Source organism: Microtus oregoni, unplaced genomic scaffold (assembly GCF_018167655.1).
Source record: "Microtus oregoni isolate MIOR12 unplaced genomic scaffold, Mior012 000003F_ref0000135, whole genome shotgun sequence".
In the NCBI taxonomy this organism is placed as follows: Eukaryota; Metazoa; Chordata; class Mammalia; order Rodentia; family Cricetidae; genus Microtus; species Microtus oregoni.
This window is the reverse complement of record NW_024543062.1, coordinates 129184-153984: the sequence shown is the minus strand read 5'-3', so window position 1 is coordinate 153984 and position 24801 is coordinate 129184. Positions and strand designations below refer to the sequence as shown.

General features: G+C 40.8%; 1 protein-coding gene across 2 annotated transcripts in view; it reads right to left on the bottom strand.

Moving 5' to 3' along the window:
- The window catches only part of LOC121446296 (E3 ubiquitin-protein ligase RNF216-like), a 114338-nt gene that overhangs the window by 65740 nt on the left and 23797 nt on the right, over positions 1-24801 (bottom strand). Inside the window, exons 4-13 of one of the 2 annotated variants that reach the window (XM_041648827.1) lie at positions 23180-23986; positions 22305-22381; positions 19841-19943; positions 17967-18131; positions 12274-12388; positions 9687-9826; positions 5145-5195; positions 4145-4282; positions 1511-1659; positions 946-1024 (exon numbers count right to left, since the gene is read on the bottom strand). In XM_041648827.1, the coding sequence (XP_041504761.1) occupies positions 946-1024; positions 1511-1659; positions 4145-4282; positions 5145-5195; positions 9687-9826; positions 12274-12388; positions 17967-18131; positions 19841-19943; positions 22305-22381; positions 23180-23986 (1824 nt within the window). The remainder of the gene's footprint in view (positions 1-945; positions 1025-1510; positions 1660-4144; positions 4283-5144; positions 5196-9686; positions 9827-12273; positions 12389-17966; positions 18132-19840; positions 19944-22304; positions 22382-23179; positions 23987-24801) is intronic. The other variant, XM_041648828.1, reaches the window with a different exon arrangement.

The window sequence follows — 24801 nt, the reverse complement described above, 5'->3', positions numbered from 1 at the left end:
CAGGATGCAATGCCTGCTCTCACCCAGTTCATGAGCTTCCTTCACTTGTTCTATCTGCCAAAGTCCAGGCTGATACTACTCCTGGCCAGAACATCCCTTCACCATTCACTTGCTTTAGTTATGTTTCTATTTCTTTGTGTCTTAGCTCAGGTGCCGACTGCTCAAACATTCCAGTGCCTGACACACCAGATACCCACAGGGACATCTTACTGTGCCTTCCTATTCCAAGAGGTCAGAATTGTGAGAGAACAATTCATACACAACAAACTGAAGTAGGGACAACTTACAGAATGGTTACATCAACTATAAGAATACATAAAACTTTCACACAGAAATACACATCTGTTTAGAGGGAAGGCAATGTCCACTAACTAAAACCCCTAAGTGGTTTATAAATAGCTGGTAAATTTTAGGACATTTTTATAGAGTAGAAGCCTTATTAAATGACTTTCAGTAGTGAGGTGACTGCATAGCTCTGCTCACCTGAAATGGCTGATTATTTTGAAAGAGTCACGTGAAAACCTACCAGATAAGACAGAGATGCTAACACAGTGTTTAGCTCCTTAATCAAAAAGTGACACTTGGACTTTGAAACTGGTAGGAAGTATATCTGTGTACGTGCTGCATTTGAACACAGAATAGGGAAAAGAGCAAGCAACAAATACAACTAAGCAAAAGAAAAAACCCCTCACGTGTTGTGTCAAAGTACCTGTCTTTATAAAATAACATAGAAAAGAGATCCTGAGCTTTGAAAACTGGAATCCCACAAGTAATCTCATCTCTAACAATGCTGACTAGATCTTCAGTGACTTCATGAAAAGGACCAGGCAAACTGTTCTCATGCATGCATCAGCATGCAGACAGACCATAAACTATATACGTCATCGGGATAATGCAAAGCACCAAAATTCAAGCAATGTGTCAGGAAAAAACTGTGTTCCTTACCTTTCGGCAGCGAGGATTAGGACAGCTGAACCTCTTCACATCGCTGTCCAACAGAGCAGGGAAGCTACATGAGGGGCATCTGAAATAAAAAGGACAGGCAGATCACTCAAGTTGGTTAAAGTAGACTTCATGGGACTGTGTTATCAAATGGAGTGTTACGTAAAACAGACAGTGCTGTGTACTCCTTTAGTTTTCATTCTAACATAGACTGAGCTTCTTCCTTTACTTGGACTTACCAGGGAATATAGGCACCATCCCAGTGTTCAAATTTACTGTCAACCAAACACCACAAGCTTTCAAGAATTCTTTGTAACCATTACTTTTCCTCCCAATCAGGATACAGTGACTTAGCTACAGTCTGGAAGATTGAGTAGTAAATAAGGTACACAGAGTCTATTGATAGATGCTTTCGTTATAAAACTTAGTTAATTATTTCATTTCTCAGCAAGGAGTGCCAGAAAACCCAGACAAACCAGCTACACCACTGAATCTTCTCGCCTGATCAATGCTCCAGCAGACTTTACTTTTTTTAAATTTGGGGAATCAGTAGACTCTCAGAACTCACCGAACAAGTTCATCAGCATAGGCTGCAGCGACTTCCTCTTCAGCTTTCCGTTCATAGTATTTGAACAGAATGGTCTGGGGAAGCACCTTCTCCAGTTCACTGGTTGGGAAGGAACATGTGCAGCTGCCTTCCATGCAACTGAGTTCTGACTAGAATAAAGTAAGCAGGTAAGAAAAAAAAAGTTAACCAGGGATTCAGAATAACTAAAGCTAAGGGACAGTGGTGGCAATGACACAGTTGTAGCAAAGTCCTCCTGTTCTCTGAGAAATCATTCTTTAAACCAGGAAGCATTAACAAGCACATAAGGGCTCTCCTCAATGTTAGTAGACTACCTTCAGCAGTCCAAACTACAATCTATAAAGACTGAACACCAATAGCTAAGGTGACATGGTTCAGCTGGCAGACGACGCTGGTTATAGTGTCTGAAGTAAGCTGCTTCTTGGAAGGGGAGAGGAAAGGTGGTAACTAGGTAAGAAATGGTGAGGGAATAGTTTGGGCTTCTATTCTGATTTTATGGATGGCAATCAACATAAAGGAGGGAATGTTCAGGGTCGAGTGTGGCCTCAAGAACACCTGTTTCAGAAGGGGTCATACTCCATACCTACAGGATTGGTACAGAGAGCCCAGGAAAAATCTGAACATACAGTCTCGCTGAGTTTCTTTAGTCTATCAAACTCTGATGCCATTTTCACAGGTTGTCCATACTTCAATCCTATCAATGCAATAAAGTCTCTATAAAAACTTAAAGGACAGGGTCTAGAGAACTTCTGGATGTTGAATACTGGAGGCTTACAGGAAGGGGAATAAAACTCCAACCCTGCAGGGCATTGGTGGCACTTTAATCCCAGCACTTGGGAGGCAGAGGCAGGCGGATTTCTGAGTTCAAGGCCAGCCTGGTTTATAAGAGCTAGTTCCTGGACAGGTTCCAAAGCTACAGAAAAACCCTGCAATCCCCCCCACCCCACCCCCGCCTTGCTAGGAGGATGGTGCATCCTAGTTAGGGACAGAGCTCTTATACTAGATAGCTTGGTCTGCTGATCTGGAGCTTTACAACAACCTTTGTATAAACCTCAAGTATAAGCAGCGGAGGCATTTATATCCTAAGGGTAACCAACAGCCATTGGACTTAAGGCCAGTTTAATAGGAGGGAATTCATCTTTGATACTGTAAATCTAGTCTACTACCCATGGATGTAAGGCCATTAAGGAAAACCTACTACCCTTAGTTTCACTGAGCCAGTATAATTTCAAATTACATTCTAAATACTAATCCCTGTACTGTAAGTATAGCTCTGATCCTCCATCAAGCTAGCCTACATCTAAGGCCAAAGGAACATCACAGAAGGTATGGAAAGGTTCTAAGAGCCAGAGGACCAAGATGTAGGCTACAAGAAAATGTCTTCTATATTTTATGGGAAGACTGTACCCACAAAATTTCTACATGTCAACACCTTAATGAAGGTAACACCTGAAATGAAGACATTCAGGTGATAAATGGCTGCTGATGGAGGGAGAATCCGTCTTCTCTAGGGATGAACCCCTTAAACACACATATAACACTAAAATAACTTAGCAGGTTATATGTGTTTATTCTTTTTCTCTCTTCTCTCAAATTAAAGAAAACGAGGCTGCATGGGTGTTGGTGGCACACACCTTTAATCCCAGCACTCAGGAGACAGAAGCAGGCAGATCTCTGAGTTTGAGGCAAACCTGCTGACATAGTGAGTTCTAGGACAGTCAGGGCTACAGAGAGAAACCCTGTCTTGAAAAACCAAAAGTTAAAGAGGCCAAAAATGTAAGGATGGTAGTCACAGGAGACAACGGATGGTTGGAGTGTGTGTGATGTAAATATAGTACATGCATATGACAATCCTTAAAAATAAAAGTCCACGTTTTAGATCACGATGTTAGTTTCTTCTCTGTCTTCTTCTCTTTCCCCTCTCCCTCTTTGCCTTACCCTGTCTGAACTAGGGAAGGAACACGGGGTCTTACACATGTTAGGCAAGCACTCTAACTGCTAGGTCTATAAGGTCTTACAGCCCCAAAGGAACCCGGGGTCTTACACATATTAGGCAAGGACTCTAACTGCTAGGTCTATAAGGTCTTATAGCCCCAGGTCCCCAGTCCTATTTAAAAAAAAAAAAAAAAAAACTTTGAGACAGGATATCAACTAACTTGTTCAAGCTATTTTTGAATCTGTGATCCTTCTGTCTCAGCCTTCGATGTAGCTAAAATTACAGACCTGAGCCACTTGGCTCAATATCACTTTGGTATGAGTGCTGAAAGAGATATAAAACAATATGCAACACCTCTTAATACTATTTGTTGGTGTTAAGTGAAAGGGACTTTGGAAAGAGAAATATGATCTTACATCTATTATGACTTTTTAAATGAACTACAAAATCTTTATGTAAAAATATATTACTACACTTTCATATGCTCAAAAAATAAACTCTTCCTGAGTTCACCCTTTATCTAATTGTGACCAGGAAAGTGAGCGCTGAGGCAGGAGGCCCTGTGGAGCTAGACACAGGGCATGAAGGAGTCAGAACCAACATATCACCTATCATCAGAATTTTCCTCCCCACACAAGTACAGTCATCTTTCATATTTACGTGCATGACATACTTCTTACCTTTCCAGACCCAAATACCGCCTCTTGGGCATATCTGATGAGACATTCTTTGCAGAACAAGTGAGCATCAGCACATTGTGTCAGCTCCTCAAATGGAAATTCCCCATAGCAGCAGCGACACTCAATCAGCTGTCCATCCTGAAAGCCAAAGAAGATACACATGAACACCCCCATATGCCATTCAAGAACTGTGGCCTTATCTTCCTTGAAACAGATTCACAATGAGGTGACACCAAATAACAGTGAACTTTTTTTGCTATCTAACCCTAGCACAGAAGCTGGTATCATGACAATATATGTATAATGACAATTCTTAAGACACTAAGAAAGGAGAAATTAGACTTTGAGGTCAACCAGGGCTATGGAGTGAGACCTGGTCTCAAAAAGTAGGTAAACAAAAAACATAAATCCAATTGAGACTGTCAGTATGACACTATACCATAGCGAGCAACTGCTGCAACAGATACTGACGTGACTATAAAAGGGCTAACGGCATGGCACATTACCCAAGAAGCTGTCTAATGCTGGATTTGTTCCTCTTGTCAGAAGATAGGATGCGAAGAGACCATCAGCTGGCCCTAGCTTTTGGTTAAAGGACTAAGGAAAATAAAATCGCATCCTTAAGTACATGCAGAGATGTGATGCCACTGCTCATTGAGAAGACAGATCCAGTCAGCAGCCTGCTCTCAGCCATGCCAATAAGCAAGTGGGCAAATATGGCACAAAACCCCTAGCCCAAGGCTACACACAGGGAATCTGAGTGTAGGAATGTAGAACCGTCCCTTCTGGCAACTGTCTAGTAAATTTCTGTTCGTGCTCTTTGGGAACATATCTATCTCCTTCCAGTTCTGTTTTGGTCTTGTATTATGATAACATCCACTAGCTGTTATACTGACTGTGACTTAAGTCAACTGCAAATTCACAAGTCAAGAGGAGGTTATAAAAAAAAAGTTTGCTTTGAAAAGCCAGAATAAATGAACTTGTTGAGATTTAAAAATACCTTTTGATATTGTTCTTCATTCATCTGAAGAGCAAGCAAAAAGTCTTCGTGCTGAGAAACAAAAGAATCAAACATTCAGATGTAGAAAGGAGATTATAAGGCACAAGCATGGATTTCAATTTATACACATTATTAATAGGTATCCCTTCAGTTAACATGGTTTAGTAGTTGAAAAGGTTACCAAAGGATAAATCTGCAGAATGAACAAGGAACACATCAACACAGATGTTGTCTGTTGTCTGGGATAACAAAGAACAGCAAGAATAAACAGGAAGCTACAGGTGCCAAAACCAAGTCTGATAACACGATTTGCTGGTCAAGTTGGGAACCAACCAGTACCATCTATTGCTGCAGAAGAGTAAAATGGCTGACTATGAAGGAAGCACGTGGTGTAAACTCAACAGTGGAAAAAAAATTGTTTGATTGTTTTTTGAGATAGGATCTCTCTATGTAGTACTGGTCTGACTTAAAACTCACTCTGTAAATCAAACTCAAAAATCAGCTTGCCTCCTCCCCCACTTCAAGTGCTGGGATTAAAGGCATGAGCCACAATGTCTGCCCAGAACTTTTGTGACAGAGACACACTATATAGCCCAGGCTGGCCTCGAACTCATGAAGATCTGCCTGCCCTTGCTTCCCAAGTGCTAGGATTAAAGCTATATGCTATCAAAGTCATGCTCAGGAAATTGTCCCCAAGATGCTCTTAGGTATAAATATGAACTGACATATTTACACAAACATATTTACAGACAGCAAACCCTAGAAACAAGCCTTGACCCTCATCAAACAATGTTACAGGCAGTTTTAAAAAGCAAAGAGGAAGACCTCTATGGTTTGTGGGCAGAGGCTGCTTGTTTGCTCCCGGCTGCCCAGACCCGAATTAACCACATAGAAACTGTATTAATTAAAAAACTGCTTGGCCAATCTCTTAGGCGTATTGCTAACTAGCTCTTATATCTTAAATTAACCAATTTTTTTCATTTTATATTTTACCACGAGGCTCATGGTTTAGCAGTACTGAAGTGTGGGCATCTTTCTCCTCTGGCGGGTACCTGGCATCTCTTTGACTCTGCCTTCTTTTCCCTTCAATCTCTGCTTGGAATTCGCCACCTTGCCCTATTCTGCGCTGTCATCAGCCCAAAGCAACTTCTTTATTAACCAACGGTAATTAAAGCATATTTACAGCATAAAGACGGAAATTGCCATTCTGTAGGCAGAGGATGCTTCTTCATTTCTCAGCCACCCAGACCCGAAATAATCACACAGAAACTGTAATAACTGCAATACTGTTTGGCCAATAGCTTAAATGTATTTTTAGCTAGCTCTTATATCTTAAATTAACCCATTTCTATTATATTATACAAGTGTTATGCTGGTGTCTTTCTCCTCCAGTGGCTACATGGCGTCTCCCTGACTCTGCCTATCCTCTCCTCCATCTGCCTGCAATTTCTGCCTTGCCCTATTCTGCACTGCAACAGGCCCAAAGCCACTTATTTATTAACCAATGATTAAGAATCATATTTACAGCATAAAGAGGGAAATTCCACATCAGGGAATGTCTGCTAGGATGCGGTGCTAAGTGAAATAGCAGGAACTTAAGAGTATCTCTCTTAAAAATTACTTGAAAATGCTACACATGGGGGGTGGGCATGTGTCAGAAGACAACTTTGTGAAGCCAGTTCTTTCCATATGCCTTCACATGGGTTCTGGGAGTCAAACTCAGGTCCCCAGGCTTTGATCAGCACATGCCTTTACCCACTAGGTCATCTTGCTAGCCTTATTTCCTTTTTAAAAACAATTTATTTCAGGCAGGGTGGTGGTGGTACATGCCTTTAATCCCCCGCACTCAGGAGGCAGAGGCAGGTAGATCTCTGTGAGTTAGAGGCCACCCTAGTCTTCAAAGCTAGTTCCAAGACAGCAAGGGCACACAGAGAAACCCTGTCTCTAAAAACCAAAAAGAGTTAGGAAGGAAGGGAGGGGAGGGAAGGAGGGAGGGAGGGAGGAAGGCTGAGCAAGCACGGTGAACAAGCCAGTAAGCAGCACCCCTCCATACCCTCTGTATCAGATCCAGCCTCCAGGTTTTTGTTGTATTTGAGTTCCTGTCCTGACTTTCTAAGATGATGAAAGTTGATATGGTTAATAAAAGCCAAATAAACACCTTTTTCCTTATGGTGCTTTATCACAGCAATAAAACTCTAACTAAGACAAGCGAGAGAGACTAGACCATTTCACCATGTTAGAGCAAGGATATGGTCAGAGACTATCAGGTTAGAACAAAGGGGCTGCCAATGATCAGAGGATAGTTTGGATATAAGGTTAATAATAACTACAAATAACAGATAATCTATTAATTCTATAAATTGCTCTTGGATAAGCTCTGTGATGACTTTTAAATTTTATTTCAATCTTATGTATATGGGTGTTTTTCCTACAACGTCTCTGTCCTATGTGTGTGTCTGGTGCCAATAGAGGGCTAGAGGAAGGCTTCAGATCCCCTGGGACTGGAGTTACATACAGATAGTTTTGAGCCACCATGTGGGTGCTGGGGATTGAGCCTAATTCCTTTGGAAGAGCAGACAGTGCTCTTAAACTCTGAGCTTTCTCTGTAACCCTCCATGGTAGTATTAATAAATGGATGGATCAAGATGAAAACTTTCTTCAAATTCTAATGCCGGCTTGAGATGTAGAATTTTATCTACACAAACAAACCACCACTTCGTTATGAGATAGTGTCTATCCAAATACTCAATACTGATTAATCAATAATTTTCATGTTGTTTTCTTAAAAGTAAAAATGATATTCTATGAGTGGTAGAGAAATAATAAAGATTCAGCTGTTCTCAAGTTGACAAGTACCTCTCCTCAGGATCAGCTCTTATATCTAGATGCTGCCAGAACACTTATGTACTGCTTCTATGTTTTTGGTTTTTCAAGACAGGGTTTTTTTTTCTGGCAGGATTTCTTTGTAGACCAGGCTGACCTCAGACTCAGAGATCTGCATATTCTATTATTATCTTGGTGGTCTGGGAATTAAACATTGAACCACTCAGTCACATCCTTGGCTCTAAGTTATCTAGGCTAGCCTTGGAACTTTCACTAATCCTTGGAGTCTCAGCCTCCAAGGTAGCTGGAATTACAACACCACACATGGATAAGACTGGCATCTTAAAATACTGAGTGCAGGGAGACTGCTAAGTCACCATTCCTTTTTTCTATTGCTCCAAATTTGAAACAAATAATAAAAAAATTAAAAAAGCAAATTCTATTCATCCTTCTAAGAAAAAAATGTGGCTTCAGGTGAGACAAGGTGGTATACACCTTTAATTCCAGAGTGAGCAAAGTTTATCTCTGGGAGTTCAAAGCCAGTCTGGTCTACATAGAGAATTCCAGTACACGCAAAACCATGTAGAGAGATCTTGTCTCAAAAACACAAAACAAAAAACCACGCTGGAACAAACACCACCACCACCACCACCACCACCCCCACCACCACCACCACCCCCGCCGCCAAATGTGACCTCAGAACTTGGCGTCACCAAAGCCTAGAAGATTTTTAAATAATTAATATAGGTGTACTCCAATTGAATTGAATGTTTTATAACATTTGGGAAAGTTATAGAGCTAAATGAGAAGTTAAAGACATATCTTACATGCTTCGGTACAAGTGTGCCTACAAACATATACATAAATAACTGCAACAAAAAATTTAAACGATAGTTTTGTTTTGTTTAAAACCTTTCGGGCTGGAGAGATGGCTCAGTGGTTAAGAGCATTGCCTGCTCTTCCAAAGGTGGCTCACAACCATCTGTAATGATGTCTGGTGCCCTCTTCTGGCCTACAGGCATACATGCAGACAGAATATTGTATACATAATAAGTAAATAAATAAAATTAAAAAAAAAAAACCTTTCTGTGCTGAAAACAAACCTGAAGAAATCACAGAAGCCCTCTTCACAAAGTATTAAAACTTGTTTTAGTCCATAAAAAAGTAAGCAAAATGAATACAAAACATACACAATACAAACATATAGTAAGAAGGGAATAAACAAAACAAAAACTTTGAGTTGGGTGTGGTGGTGCACACCTGTAACTGTAACCTAAGCAGTTGGAGTAATGAGGCAGCAAGATTTCCATTATCAGGCTGAACCACATAACTGAGTACCAAGACAGACTGGTTTAAAAAAAAAAAAAAAAAAAAAGAAGACCCAAACTAAAAGCAAACTAAACTTTACCACATAATCAATCAAAAAGGGGAAAATTTGGGCTAGATGTTGTAGCTTGGTGGCAGAATTCCAACTGCAGGTTCAATCCTCAATATGAGGATAAACAAACCCTCCAATTCAAGATTCTCCTGTTTTAGCTTTCAGTGCTAGGCTTAAGGGATGGAACAACCACACTTTTCTTGAAAAGGAAGCATTGGTGTGATATTAGTGATGGAACCCAAGCTGGGCTATATCCGCAGCACCCAAAGGAACTCTTAATCCAACAGGGAACAAACTAGAACTCCAGAACCACATTCCAAGATCAGAGCACAGCTTCCTACCTCTGCCATCTCTCTGACTTTCTGCTCGTAGAATTCCTGCTCTTGCTGCACAGCTGGAAGGAGAGCCTGCTGGTCATAGGATCTGCAGTGTCGACGCTTGTTTTCCAGAAAGAACATTCTCTTTTCTATTTTTATGTTACCTACAAGACATATGACAAAGTGAAATCACAGAACGACTGTTTACTAGGAATACAGGCCAGCCATTCTGTCTTCTACAACTTAGCACCACCCCACCAGCCCTGTGGCAGGGCACTACAGCTTCCAACAACTCATCTTACAGTTGAGACCATACGCCTTATCATGCTTAATCTGTGGTAAGGCTTTCGTCCTTTTTCATTTTTTCTTTGTGAGCACCAACTGTAAAGCCTCTCCCATTCTGACAGCACTGCACTAGGTGAGTATATAGTTATTTTTATTTATTTATATGCTCATTGGTCTTTTGCCTGCATGTATGTCCATGCTATGAGTCAGAAATCCTGGAACAGGCGCTACGGTTGAGAGCTGACATGTGGGTGTTGGGAATTGAACCCAGGTCTTCTGGGGGAGCAATCAGTGCTCTTAACCTTCATGCCATTTCTCCAGTTCTAGAGCATACAGTTTATTAGCATAACAGCGGCTTTAAAGTTCTTAACTATTACAGATACAGCTAGAATGTCCTGTGTTTGTTTTCTGGTCAATTTGCCAGTCACCAGGGCTTATAGGTAGTAGTTAGGACATGCTTTACATTAAGCTATAGAAAATAACTGCAGTTTTTCCAAAGTGGTCTTTCCAATATATTACCCCTAACCAACAGCAATGTATGGGTTCCATCTGCTTCATGTCCTTGGTCCACACCTGATATTACCAGATGCTTCTTTCAGTCACTGGGGCAAATGCAAACATACATTATGCACGCTGAACTTTTTGTTTGTTTTCTTGAGAAAGGGTTTTTCTGTGTAGCTCTGGCTGTCCTAGAACTTGCTCTATAACTACCCTGGTCTGGAACTCAGAGATCCACATGCTTCTGCCTCCCAAATGCTGGGATCAAGGTGTGTGCCACCACCACCCAGCCACATATTAAACTGTTAGTCATGAAAATCTTCAACTACTTAGACTATCTAAAAGATCAGCACCTAAATTCACCAAAATCACATTGAAAGTCAGAACAACTGGCCTCCAAGCATTGTTTTCTTCTGTTAATTTATCCAGAAAATGATTATATCCAGATATCCAATTACTACTCGTTTATTTTTGATAATCTTTTAATTTTAACAGTATTTACTGTCTGGTTCCTCATATATTTATCCTCTTTTCTCTTGTTCTTAAGCTTTTAAAAATGTAAACTTCTGCCGGGCGATGGTAATGCACATCCCTAATCCCAGCACTCAGGAAACAGAGGCAGGCAGATCTCTGAATTTGAGGCCAGCCTGGTCTATAGAGCTAATTCCAGGACAGAGAAACAGTCTCAGAAAAAACAAATAAAATATGTAACTTTTGATTTAAAAACCAGTCTTTTGCTTTAGGGATAGTGAAGCACGGTGCTAAGATTCATGTGTGAAGTCAGGTCATTAGAACTGGAATCTCAGCTCATTTACTTATTGATGCACTGGCAAGGCGCTCAGCCCTTTTATGCATCAGTTTTTCTTTCTCTTCAGCCACATGACCAGCAATTGTGACAGGAAGCTCCACGAGTGTTTTGTCTGATATAAAGAAGAGATTTCTTTGTGAAAGACAGAGCTGGCCAACAAGGGGTAAAACATATTGTAAGGAACATGCTCTCCACTACTGAACACCAGAAACAATATCCTTATGGCTACATTTTAGGATTGACAGAAACTGCATTAGTATAGCTGAGTGAGAGATACTGACATCATAACCAGGGACCAATGAGACTGTTACATAAGAAGGTACTGCTCCTCAGACTGCTGAGGAACACGAGCTCTGAACCACAGTCTCAGGGAATGAAAGCCACAACAGAAAACTTACAAATCTAAAACCTTTTAAATTTTATTTAATCATACTTGGATGAGTTTTAGAAACACACACATAACAAAAGAGAAATGGCAACTTCCCATTTCTGATGTGAACTAAGAGCAATTAGTTCCTTGTTGATGTAACAGAGTCACATGAAATGTTATAAAATCCTGCAGTCTGTGTAATGGGGTTTCAGAACCAAGTGATTTCTTTGAAAGACTTTCTGAAGTTATTCCAAAGGGAATTTTATAAAAACCTGGCTATCAGGTACACTGATACCTGACTTTTGTATCTGGCTGATCAGGTACAAAACTGTCTCCCTATAGCAATTAATCATAAAGTGATTAGTGACTAAAGGTCAGTACAACTATATAGCTGATACATTTCGAGAGCAGTGTTTATCCATGATTAGCATCATTCCCTTTAGTTCATACAAAATCCTCCACTACACAGTATTTTCCTGATAGAATGTACCCAAGGGAAAAAAAGGCCAACAACTGCAGCTAATGTCTAGAAACTGTGGTTTGCTGTTGAAACAGTCCTCTCAGTTACTCTTGGACGTGACCTGCTTCGTGACCTCACAAAAAAGATTACAACTTTACATTGTTATCACTGACATTAAGCTTATCATTACCTTGTTCAAATTTGAAATCTATGAAAGAATACTGGTTCATTTCTTTCCTCTTTTTCCGTTTTCCACTGGCTTCAGGTGACAGCTCCTGCCATTTTTTAATGGCATCAGAAAAGGCCTAAAAATTGAGAAAGGGAAAGGTTACCATCATAAATGTAATAAAACAAAAAAAGTTAATCCTTAAACCTCATCTTCCCTCACAGTGCCAGTACTGCCTAGTGTGACAACAAAATGCTTTCTAACAGGCTAAAAGGCAACATAAAGAAACGAAAGGTGCCTATGCATGAGCAGAGGCTAAGTACCTGTGAACAGTGCTCTGGTTCCACAGTCTCAGCCTACACAGTATTTATGGTAGCAGTCCTTCTCTAGCCCCCACAGATTCCTTCTCTAGCACGCCAAGGCTCTTTACTACACACACACACACACACACACACACACACACACACTACAGTCTGAAATCCTTAAACTAGTATCTTCTTCCAACTCCAGCTTCTTCTTCATTTCTTAGATTTTCCAATCAGCACATAAAAAGACCTCATTCCCCTTTCAGTTCTAAGCCCACCCCTCTTTACCTCTTTGTGGTCAAAATAGCATCAGATGCTGTTTCACCCCTCCCTCTCCAAAAGGCATGAAATTACAGAGGCCATGCTTCTGATTCAACCTCGATTCAGTCCATGTACTAATAAGGGGTCAAGCACAGCCCTCCACACAAGGCCTCATCTCCCTGACATCCCTGGCGGTGTCCATGTGCTAATGCTCCCACCTACTCTTCCTCATTCCTCGGCTATCCCAGCCCCCCGTAGTAAGTCCTCTCTACCTGACAGATTCTCTAGATATATCACAGTGCAGGTTTGCCTTCTACAAACTGGTAAACCTCAGAATCCCATCTCCAACAATTTCTCTAGCCTTTTCTGTCCATTCAACCACCTAACATATTGGCTGCCACACAAACACTACATTAAAGTTGCACCTTATTCTGTCCCTGCAAGTCAGTTCTTTTCAGTTTCCCTCTATACAGTCTTCTTCCATGCCTCCGGTTGTGTCTTCTGTAAACATACTTTATTTTTTCCTTTCAGATACATCTCAGTCACCAACAGCATGATTATTTGTTTGCTTCTCTGCTTAAAGTCATTCCCTCCAGCACACTGTGAGCCTCTGGAGGACAGAATCTTGCAGCATAGCTCACGGTAGACCCTTGGTAACCTACAGTTTGTATGCACCACTTAAATGGAGATAAATAAACAGGGAGATATGTGTGCCAAAGGCTAAAATGCACATTTAGAATCTGTTCATCTTTTTTTGTTGTTTGTTTTTGTTTTTCGAGACAGGGTTTCTCTGTAGCTTTGGAGCCTGTCCTGGAACTCCCTTTGTAGACCAGGCTGGCCTCGAACTCACAGAGATCCGCCTGCCTCTGCCTCCCGAGTGCTGGGATTGAAAGGCGTGCACCACCACCGACCGGCCTAGAATCTGTTCATCTTGGGGGAAGAAAAAACAACATACTGATGCATCAAAAGAAAATAAGCATTTTAGCTAACAAAGAGAGAAGGAGCACCTTCCACCGTATCTACCTCTTCTGTAGGACCTTCCAAGACCTGTTAAAAAAAGTTGAGAGAGGAAGGGCTACCCCAAGTAAATCTCCAAAAAAAAAAAAAAAAAGAAAAAAAAAGGCTAGATTTGCAAACAGGCTAGAACTGAAGCTCCCCTCTTTGACAATACTACCTCATCCTCATACAGATCTGGAGAAACCACACCAAAGCCTGCAAAAGGCAAAACCCAACATGCTTCCTTGGTGCTCTCCTTTGACTGTGGAACTTCCCATTTCCTCTTTCCAGAATTTCCAAACCCTCATGCAGCAATCTTAAAATTGTATCTTAGTACTTGGCTGTAAGATATTATATTCATCATCTTTGGACTATAGATATGACACAGAAGTTAAGAGCAATGGCTATTCTTACAGAGGACCTGAGTTTGATTCACAGTATCCACATAGTGGCTCACAATGGCCAGGGAATCTGATACCGTTTAGCCTTCCCTAGCACTACACAAGCATGTGGTGCCTAGATATATTTCAGACAAAACACTCATAAACATAATAGGCATGTTGATATCTTAAAGAATTGGGGCAGGAAAAGACTAGAGCCATGTGAAGGAGGAAGGGTAAAGGAAATGCCACTCACACAGAACATAAGATGACTACTAAAGTTACATGGCAGGAGAAAACTTGGAAGCCTGGAGCAAGACCAAGTTAGAGATGACCGGCACCATTAGAGGTCTTAAATGTTCCTTTGATATTCCTGATGTGTGGGCTAGGACAGGTGATAAAAAAGCCTGAAAGGATGGGAAAAAAATGTATAGCTCAATAAAAACAAAACATTGTACCAGACAGATGACTAAGCAGGTAAAGTGTTTGAAACTTGAGCCCAATTCCCAGAACCACATAAAAGCTGGAAAGCAGTGTCCTCAGAGAGTTTCCCCTTTGACCTCCTCACATTCACCATGGTGTGTTACATGTCCAAGCAATGGCCCAGATATAAGAAGGTCCAAGGGAAAAGCTATTGATTTTGCTTTCTTGCCTCTGCCTGTGCAGAAGTGTGTATCTAGCCTATGGCTGCTACCACCACCTCCACCACCACCACCCTTAATTTTAACTACAAATCCCCCTGAAACCTCAAGAAAGAAAACATAATAAAGAGTACGTTATTTGTCTGAGTAACAAATACATCCCAAAAGTCTTAATAAAGAAAATCCTGAAGCCGGATGATGGTGGAGCACACTTTTAATTCTAGTATTCAGGAGGCAGAGGCAGGTGGATCTCTGTGAGTTCAAGGACAGCCTGGTCTACAGAGCTAGTTCCAGAACAGCCAAGGCTACACAAAGAAACCCTGTCTTAAAAAAACAAAACAAAACAAAACAAACAAACAAAAAACTATGTTGATTTAAAAAAAATCCTGAAAACAGATTTTCCAAAAAGTATGTGTATAATAAACAGTGTGTAAGCCAGGTAGGTTTAATGCCAGCACTTCGGAAGCAGTGGCAGCCAGATCAGTTTGAGGCCAGCCTGGTCTACACAGCAAATTTCAGGCCAGTCAGAGCTATACAGTGAGACCTCTCTTTACCAAAGCAAGCAGGGTGAGGTTGTGCACCCTTTAATCCCAGCATTTGGGAAGTAGAAGCAGGATCTCAAAACCATTTGATCTATATAAATTCCAGGCCACAATGAGACTGACTCAAAATAAGTAAAAATAAGAGACGTCTCTTGTGGAGGACAGGCAGGCAGACACGGGACTGATCTCCAAAATATACAAAAAACTCAAGAAATTTGACATCACAGAATAAATAATCCAATAAAAAATGTGCAAACCTAAACAGAGAACTCTCAACAGAGGAATCTAAAATGGCTGAAAGATAATTAAGGAAATGCTCAACATCCCTAGTCATCAGAGAAATGCAAATCAAAACAACTCTGAGATTCCATCTTACACCTGTAAGAATGGCCAAGATCAAAAGCACTGATGACAATTTATGGGGGAGAGGTTGTGGGGTAAGGGGAACACTCCTCCATTGCTGGTGGGAGTGCAAACTTGTACAGCCCCTTTGGATATCAATGCGGCGATTTCTCAGAAAATTAGGAAACAATCTACCTTAAGACCCAGCAATAATACTGCTGATGGGTATATACCCAAAGGATGCACAATCATAGCACAAGGACATGTGCTCAACTATGCTTATAGCAGCACTATTTGTCATAGCCAGAACCTAGAAACAACCTAGATGCCCCTCAATCAAAGAATAGAGTCTCAATCAAAGAACAGGCAGTGGTGGCGCACGCCTTTAATCCCAGTACTCGGGAGGCAGAGGCAGGCGGATCTCTGTGAGTTCGAGATCAGCCTGGTCTACAAGAGCTAGTTCCAGGACAGGCTCCAAAACCACAGAGAAACCCTGTCTCGAAAAACCAAAAAAAAAAAAAAAAAAAAAAAAAAAGAAAATGTAATACATTTACATAATGGAATATTACTCAGCGGTAAAAATCAATGACATCTTGAAATTTGCATACAAATAGATGGATCTAGAAAAACCATATTGAATGAGGTAACCTAGACCCAGAAAGACAAAATATGAACTCACTCATAAGTGGCTTCTAGACATAAAGCAAAGAAAAAAACCAACCTACAGTCTACAATCTCAAATAACCTAGAAGAACAAAGAAGACCCTAAGAGAGACATACATGGATCTACATAGAAAGGAGAAAAAGAGAAGACCTCCTGAGTAAATTGGGACTGTGGGGGTCATAAGAGAGGGGAGAAGAAGAGGGGCAGGAAGGGAGGGGAATGGAGAAAAATGTGTAGCTCAATAGAAACAATTTAAAAACGAGATGTGCATGTATAAGACCTCCCTATCACCATGAGAGAGCTGTGAAGTTTTCAAAATGATTCATTAATGACTTATGCGCAAATCATGAAGGCAAATGCTACAAAATATATAGAACTGAGCTGCTTCAAGAGAGAAGCCTCCTGCCTGACACTCTGAAACTGCATACAGGCCAGGCAATGGTAGTGCACATTTTTAATCCTAGCACTCAGGAGGCAGAGGCAGGCAGATCTCTGTGAGTTCAAGGCCACCCTGGTCTACTAGAGCTAGTTCCAGAAAAGGCTCCAAAGCTACAGAGAAACCCTGCCTCAAAATACCAAAAAAACAGACAGAAATGGCACACAACTTTTAATCTCAGCACTCGGAAGGCAGAAGCAGGCAGATCTCTGTGAGTTTGGGGCCAGCCTGGTCTACAGAGTGAATTCCAGGACAGCTAGGGCTAGATGGAGAAACCCTGTCTCAAAAAACAAACCAACAAAAGACAAAACAAAAACTGCATACAGGTATTTGAACAATATTTGATTTTTTAAAAGAAGACTTATTTTTATGTTATATGTATGAGTGTTCTGCATGTATGTATGCCTGTACACCACATACATGCAGTGCTCTCAGGGACCAGAGAGGGTGTCAGAGCCCCTGAGACTAGAGGTATTAAGTGTGTTATGGCTGGAACTTGCTTACTGAAGCCCCACATGAGCCAGACACCAGGTAAAAGCTCTACACTATTATCCAGATCTAGAGAAGGATTAGAGAACCTTTCTATACTGCAAGTAAACTTAAACTCAGTGTGCACCAGACACTTGCTCAAATCACAGCCTAGGAAGCAGCAGACCTTAATGTTTAAAGTCAGGGAAAGAGAAAAAGTAATCACCCCTACATTTTATCAGACTCAAGATCTAGAAATACAGGGAACATAAGCAGATGACACCTGGGGGCACAGCTGACAAAAATCCAGACTCTTGAAACCTATGGGATAACAACTTTTTCTTCAACAAACAAGTTTCAAGAAAAAGATAAAGCAGGAAAGAGACACTTAGTAACCAATAGCTTTAAATAGGTTTAACTTAAAACAAGCTATAAAGTGGTAGACACACAACATACTCCAGGCAACCTGTTTTCCACATCTTGTAGGGTCTTACAGAGGTTTGGGATTCCCTATTTCTCAGTAGCATTTCTTCTCATTAATTTCTTCTGATCAGCAATTACTGTCCATGACAAACTCTAAAGGACTTTGCCATCACAAGCCCCCTCAATCTATGTAATCTGTACACTTTTGTCTCTGAAGGAGAATCAAGGAGTGATCTCAAAAGGAAGCCCAAGGACATACCTTACGGGTGATTGCATAGTGTCCTTTGAGCTCATGTAGGGCCCACTTGATGTCCTGGCTGCTGAGCATCTTGAAATCAGCCATCAAGAGGTCAGCAGCTTGGATGAAGCATCGTTGGTCAAGTGGAGTCAATTTGGAATAGTCAAAAAAGTCTATTTTAGGCAACTAAATTGAGACAAAAAGCATAAAGTTAGAGATGAGAGTATATTGCTCCACAAGGAATAACAGGAGCTGGAGAGAAGGTTCAACAGTTAAGAGCAATTGTTGTTCTTCCAGAGGAGAGGGGTTTGATTACAGGACACATACCAGACAGCTCAGTTTCAGGGAATCTAATGCTAACTTCTAGTCCCCATGGATAACTTCATGCACACCATGGTATACATTTATACACACCCATTTCCCACCCCGCAAAAAATAACACATAAGTTTTCAATCCCACTTGGGATACAGAAGCAGATGCATCTCTGAATTCCAGGGCAGCCTGGTCTACAGAGCTAGTTATAGGACAGCTACACAGTGAAATCTTGTCTCAAAAATTCAAACCAAAAAACAAAGAAATAAATATTTTAAAAAGTATGTATTACAGGAAAGAATCTTGTTTATTCTCAAAATTACTCTATAAGGAGGTGACCAAACTGAAACAAAATGAAGAAGTGGTGGATAATCTTGGACATGGTGGTACATGTCTGTAATTCTGGCACTCAGAAGGCTGAGGCAGGGGATGATGAGTCCAAGACCAGCTGAGGCAACACATTAAGAACTCATCTCTCGGTCGGAGGGTGGTGGCACACACCTTTAATCCCAGCACTTGGGAGGCAAAGGCAGGTGGATCTCTGTTTGAGTTTGAGGCCAGCCTGGTCTACAAGAGCTGGTTCCAGGACAGGCTCCAAAGCTACAGAGAAACCCTGCCTCAAACCCCCCACTTTAAAAAAAAAAAAAAAAGACTCATCTCTCTCAGGGGGGAAAAAAAACTAAAACATACCCCCTCAAAAAATATATATGTATAAAATGAACTGTCTCCTTAGTCATAGAAACTTGAGCATGGGAGTTCAATAATGTCCCTGCAGACATTATACACCTTCCTTCCTTCTAGTCCAGGTTGCTTATTTTAATTTTATATATTACATATATACACACATATATGTATGTCTATTCATATACACACATATATATATTCAACATTATCTTAGACCAATTTTTGGCTAAGAATAAAAGTTTTGAAACTTCTGACATCCTGACATGGGATGTGGCTCAATAGGTTGAACACAAATGTTGTAAGGACAGCTATCTGCAAGCTTAAGAATTCGCAGGGAAGTGTAGTAATGCTTTTGCAGTATTCTAATAAGTGGAGATCGAAGACAGAGATATTAAGAGTGGCTAATAAAATTTTTATAGTACTAGTGTTAAGTATACCAACAATTCATGTGAAGTATTTCAATTTTTATACAACTGCAAAATATTAAGAAAAACAAACTAGCTAGGATGTCATGGAGCATGCCTTTAATCCCAGTACTCAAGAGGCAGAGGCAGGCGATCTCTGTGAGCTCAGGTCAGCCTGGTCTACAGAGTGAGTTCCAGGACAGCCAGAGCTATGCAGAGAAATCCTAAATCCTGTCTTAAAAAAGAAAAAAATAAAAAGATAGTAAGATTAAAAAAACAAACTACGGGGCTGGAGAGATGGCTCAGTGATTAAGAGTATTGCATGTTCTTTCCAAAGGTCCTGAGTTCAATTCCCGGCAACCACATGGTGGCTCACAGCCATCTATAATGGGGTCTGGTGCCCTCTTCTGGCCTGCAGACATACACACAGACAGAACATTGTATACATAATAAATAAATAAATATTTTAAAAAAAACAAACTACGGACACTTGCCTTCACATCATCCTGGCTGGCGAGCAGGCTGCTGCTGGGGTGGATAATAATTCGGTCTTCTCTCTTTGGATAATCTGGGTTTTCCAGAAGAAAATTACAAAGTCTGCAAAAATCCCCACACAATGTTACTTTCATTACTCCTAGAACTTTCTAAATCCCATGCTTGCCCAGAGTCATATGAAATATTTTTTTTTTTTAAAAAAGCCTCTAGTTAGAGTTATCAAGAATTTAAGATGTGGGCTGGAGAGATGGCTCAGAGGTTAGGAGCACTGGCTGCTCTTCCAGAGATCCTGAGTGCAATTCCCAGCACCCACATGGTGGCTCACAACCATCTGTAATTCGATCTGGTTCCCTCTTCTGGCACGCAGACAGAACACTATATACATAATAAATAAATTAATTTAAAAAAAAAGAATTTAAGATGTACCAGTGTTGACACACTCCTGTAATCCTTATACTCAGAGGGTTGAGACAGGAGGGTCTCAAATATGATACTGCTTCAGTTTAAAAGGAAAGGAAAGAAAAAGAATTAAGATGCTGTACCCAAGAAAAACTAAACAAGTAAGACAGCCACATCAGGTTTCTGGGTTCACTTTGCTTGATGTGGTGGTACACATGTTAAAAGCCCAGGATTCAGGAAGGCTGGAGCAGAAGACTCTAAAGTCATAGCCAGCTGAGGCTGCACAGCAGGACTCTAGCTGGAACAGAACAAAAACAATGAACACGCTGACAAAAGCAGACTCCTCAGAGCTTTCTCTATGATGGGAAGTCACTGAAATGAGTAACGCTTAAACTGCATGGAACAAGAGAATATAGAAGTAGCTAATAAAAGAACTATGAGCGCTGGGCGGTGGTGATGCCTTTAATCCCAGCACTTGGGAGACAGAAGCAGGTGGATCTCTATGAGTTTGAGATTACCCTGGTCTATACAGCGAGTTGCAGGACAGTTAGGACTACACAGGGAAGCCCTGTCTTGAAAAACAAACAAAAAAGAAAACAATAAGCATATCAACAAGAGTAAATGTTGTGGAATATTTGTACACTGTGTGAAGACATTGTTATCATTACTGAAATAAAAAGCTAAATGGAAAATAGCTAGGTGGGACTTTTAGACAGAGAGAACTCTAGGAAGAAGAAAGGTGGTATCACCAGCCAGACACAGAGGAAGCAGGATAGGCAGTATGGAGATGCTTTATGGAAGAACATAGATTTAAAAATATTGGTTAATTTAAGTTATAAGAACTAGATAGGAACAAGTCTAAGGTAGGCCAAACTTTTATGACTACTAAGTCTCCATGTCCTTATTTGTGAGCTGGAGGTCACAAAAAGAAAAATCCAACTACAAGAAAGTGTGTATTCACACTCACAAACACATTTGCTATGAGATTTAGTTGTTGTGCAAATAAATGAACCCTGAGACATCAATTCTCTTTATAAGACTTGGTAATGCAAGACTGACTATGTGAGTCAGGCTCAGCTTATTAGCTAACTATAAGACTGATGAGCAGACCATGTCTTCTTAGACAGATCCTCTATATACCAAACTTATGAGGCTTTCTCTATTCACTGAAGAATATTAATTCTCCACATCACTGTTGGAGTACTTCAAGATAAGATAAGGTAGTACAAGCTAATTCACAATGACACATAAATGTAAAAACTCAAGCAAAGTCAACTATCCAGGCTCTTCATCCAGTAACCAAGCCAAATCAGAAGGCTGGACAGAGGAAGGTACAACAGTGGTGAATAGGGCTCAGTAGCAAAAGAAAGTGTCAGCTAATAGGGAATCAGGATTTTCTTTGTGTTCTCCTCTCCTTGCTTGGGCATATTTGTAGGACAATCCCTTCTCTTAAAAACTCTCACCCAGTTTCTTTCTTGCCCAATGTCAGTAGTGTATCCCAGAACAGTATGACAGATGTTCCCTATTTTACCCAGGTGCCAAAGGAGTTACCTAAAAGAGGTATCATATGTAAGGGGCATTGACAAGCTGGGTGTAGTTGCATACACCGTTAATCTCAGCACTCAGGAAGCAGAGGAAGGTTGAGTAGCCCATCCAGGGCTACATAGTAAGACGCTGTCTCAAAAAATAAATCAGAGGATCATTAAAGAGACATGGAAACTAGCTGCAAGCATCTCTTCCAAGTCTGATCCAGGACCTTTTTTTCCCCCAGTTTCAGAAAAGGACAAATGCCTTATGATTTCAGAGTTAAGAGATGCCTAGAATAATCTAATTTCCTGAGACTGAAATAATGGTGATCTTGGGGGCTAAGAGAGGGGATGAGGAAGTGTTCAATGAATAGTGTCTCAGTTTGAGATGATACAATTTCTGGAGATCAACATTTGAAAGGTCTACATAATAATGAGAAATGTGTTTAATGACATCCAAGTGTATGGTTAAAAATGGAAAAAACATTACCTGTATTTTACCACCAGAAAGAGAGCGAAAGCATGGTAGAATACTTACACATTCAAATCATAGTAATTCTTCAAATGAATTATCTCTTTAACATATCCATTTGCTACATCTGGAAATCTTGCTTCCTACAAAGTAGTAAACAGTACTTATATTTTGTTCCTTATAATGGTTCTGGAAGGCAATAAAACTGTACGGCAAAAAGTATATAGAATGCCTAAAGACCAGAGAACAGCTGTAAAGCAGTTCTGTGCCTGGCTTAAAAGCAGCCCTTAGTTCCCAGGTTAGAGAGCACAGATGAGGACTTAAAGGTCATCTACCCTGTCTCACTTTATAGCTCCAGTCTTCATTCTTCCAATAACTACTGAGTATGAGGAAGGCACAATCCCCTGCCTGCCTTCAAGGACACACCTCACAATGTCAAAAAGACATGGCAAATCAGGATTAAGAAACCCAGGAAGAGCAACAAGCAGAAAACTGGTTTTCTGACCCCAGAAAACAAATACCTGCTTTGCTCTTTACTACAGGTATCCTCCAGAATCATGGCTATTAAAATGACTGATGCACTGGAAGTACAATTTGTTACTTCACTCAGTTGCCAGAGACTTAAATGTAAATACCCACAGGGGCTAGCTAGTGCTGCTGTACTAGATGGCCTAGATCTAGGAAATCCATTAAATAGGAGTTTACAGGAATGCCAGCACCAGACACCATGATATACAAGAGCACTTCTTGAAGGTAGAGTGTATAGTCTGGGCTGCAGGTTTTAGAGGTATCTGCATCCTTTCTAGATATATACTTCTTAGGAAAATAAAGTTTACACAAAGCATATCTTTGTTTACTGCAATGACAGAAAACAAGAGAACAGTAAAGAGGATTACTAGTACAGTATTATTTAAATCATAATTTAAAAAAATTAAACTTACTGTTTCTTTAACTAATAGTGTAATAAGTTCTTGATCTCCTTCAGCAGCTTCTTGTCCCCACATGTTTTCCAAATTAGCCTGCTGAGATCCTGGAAGGGGGAAAGCTGGTCCAGGGTCTTCATCAATTGCTAACTGCTGGTCTTCAAGTTCTCCTAGAGGATGGGCTGGCTGAGGAGAAGCAGGGCCTGGAATCCCCTCCTGCTGAGGTTCTGGCCTTGGAAAAGCTGGCTCTGGGAAATCATGGCGGAAGAACATTGGGCCCATTTCTGCTTCTGAATGTCGCTCTTGGGGCACAACCTGATTTGTTCTCTCCTGAGGCTGTGGATTCAGAGCCTGGAAGTATGGATGGTCCAGCCAGTACGCTTCTTCGATTACTTGGTCATCTACTGAGGCAGTTGACTCTCCAGGATTTGATAAGAGATCTGTCTCTGAGTCTTCAGATGATTGGTTCTGAGCTTTCAAAGGCTCACTTTTTGGGAAAAGAATGCCATTTTCTCCCACTATAATGACTTTCTGCTCCAATTTGGGGTTGACAATGTTGTTTGCTGTCTGCTTATTGCTCGGTCCAGATTTGGTTTCTCCTTTTTTGCTACTCCCAAGATCCAGAAATTGACTGTATTCATCCTCAGAATCATCCTGTGCCCCAGAATCAAACAGTGAGTCATTACAAAAGGAAAAATAGCTGTGGGGATCTGCTTCACAGTTTTCTCTAGACTTTCTAGGCCTTTCTTCTCCCAATCTGTTCAGATCTTGCCACTGGGCAGCTGGTTTGATGAGATTGGGTCGGAATGTCTGAGGTTTATGTTTCTAAGAAAAAAATGAAATTTTAATAATAAAAATTCTATTTCTTTCCTGTATCTATGCCTGCTTCTGAACTTACAGTGAAAGGAGAGGAAAGAAACAAAACTAGAAGCATCACCTGAGAAAAAATACTATCTTTTCTTTAAGGTAGGGAGGATCTCATTATGTACTCACAGCTGGTCTCTAACCCATAGAGATCCACCTGCTACACCTTCTAGGTGATGGGGAGATGGCTTACTGAGGTGAAGTATCTGACACAAGCACAAGGACCCGAGTTTAATGCCCAGCGCATGTGTGTGATACCAATGTCAAGGAGGAAGAGACAGGCAGATTGCAATGGCCTCCTGGCTACCCAGTCTAGCCAAAATGGTGAGTTCTGGGTTCACTGAGAGACAAAATCAAAAACATTAGGTAGAAAACAACAAAGAAGACAGTAATCCCTAAAGTCTCCATATGCATATGTATGCCCACTTGTCTATGCATGCCTATGCATACAACACACACACAAAATGCTCAAATCACTGGTCGCTGGTAAGTGTAAATCAAACCACAAAAATCAGTATTATCAAAACACACAAAAAAATCAGTAGCCAGGCGGTGGTGGCGCAGGCCTTTAATCCCAGCACTCCGAAGGCAGAGGCAGGCGGATCTTTGTGATTTCAAAGCCAGCCTGGTCTACAAGAGCTAGGACAGGCTCCAAAGCTACAAAGAAACCATCTCTCAAAATACCAAAAAAAAGGTAAAACTAGTAGGAATGTAAAATGGCATAGCTGTTGGCAGAACTTAACAATTTCTGAGTGATTCAGCAACTCTACTTCTTG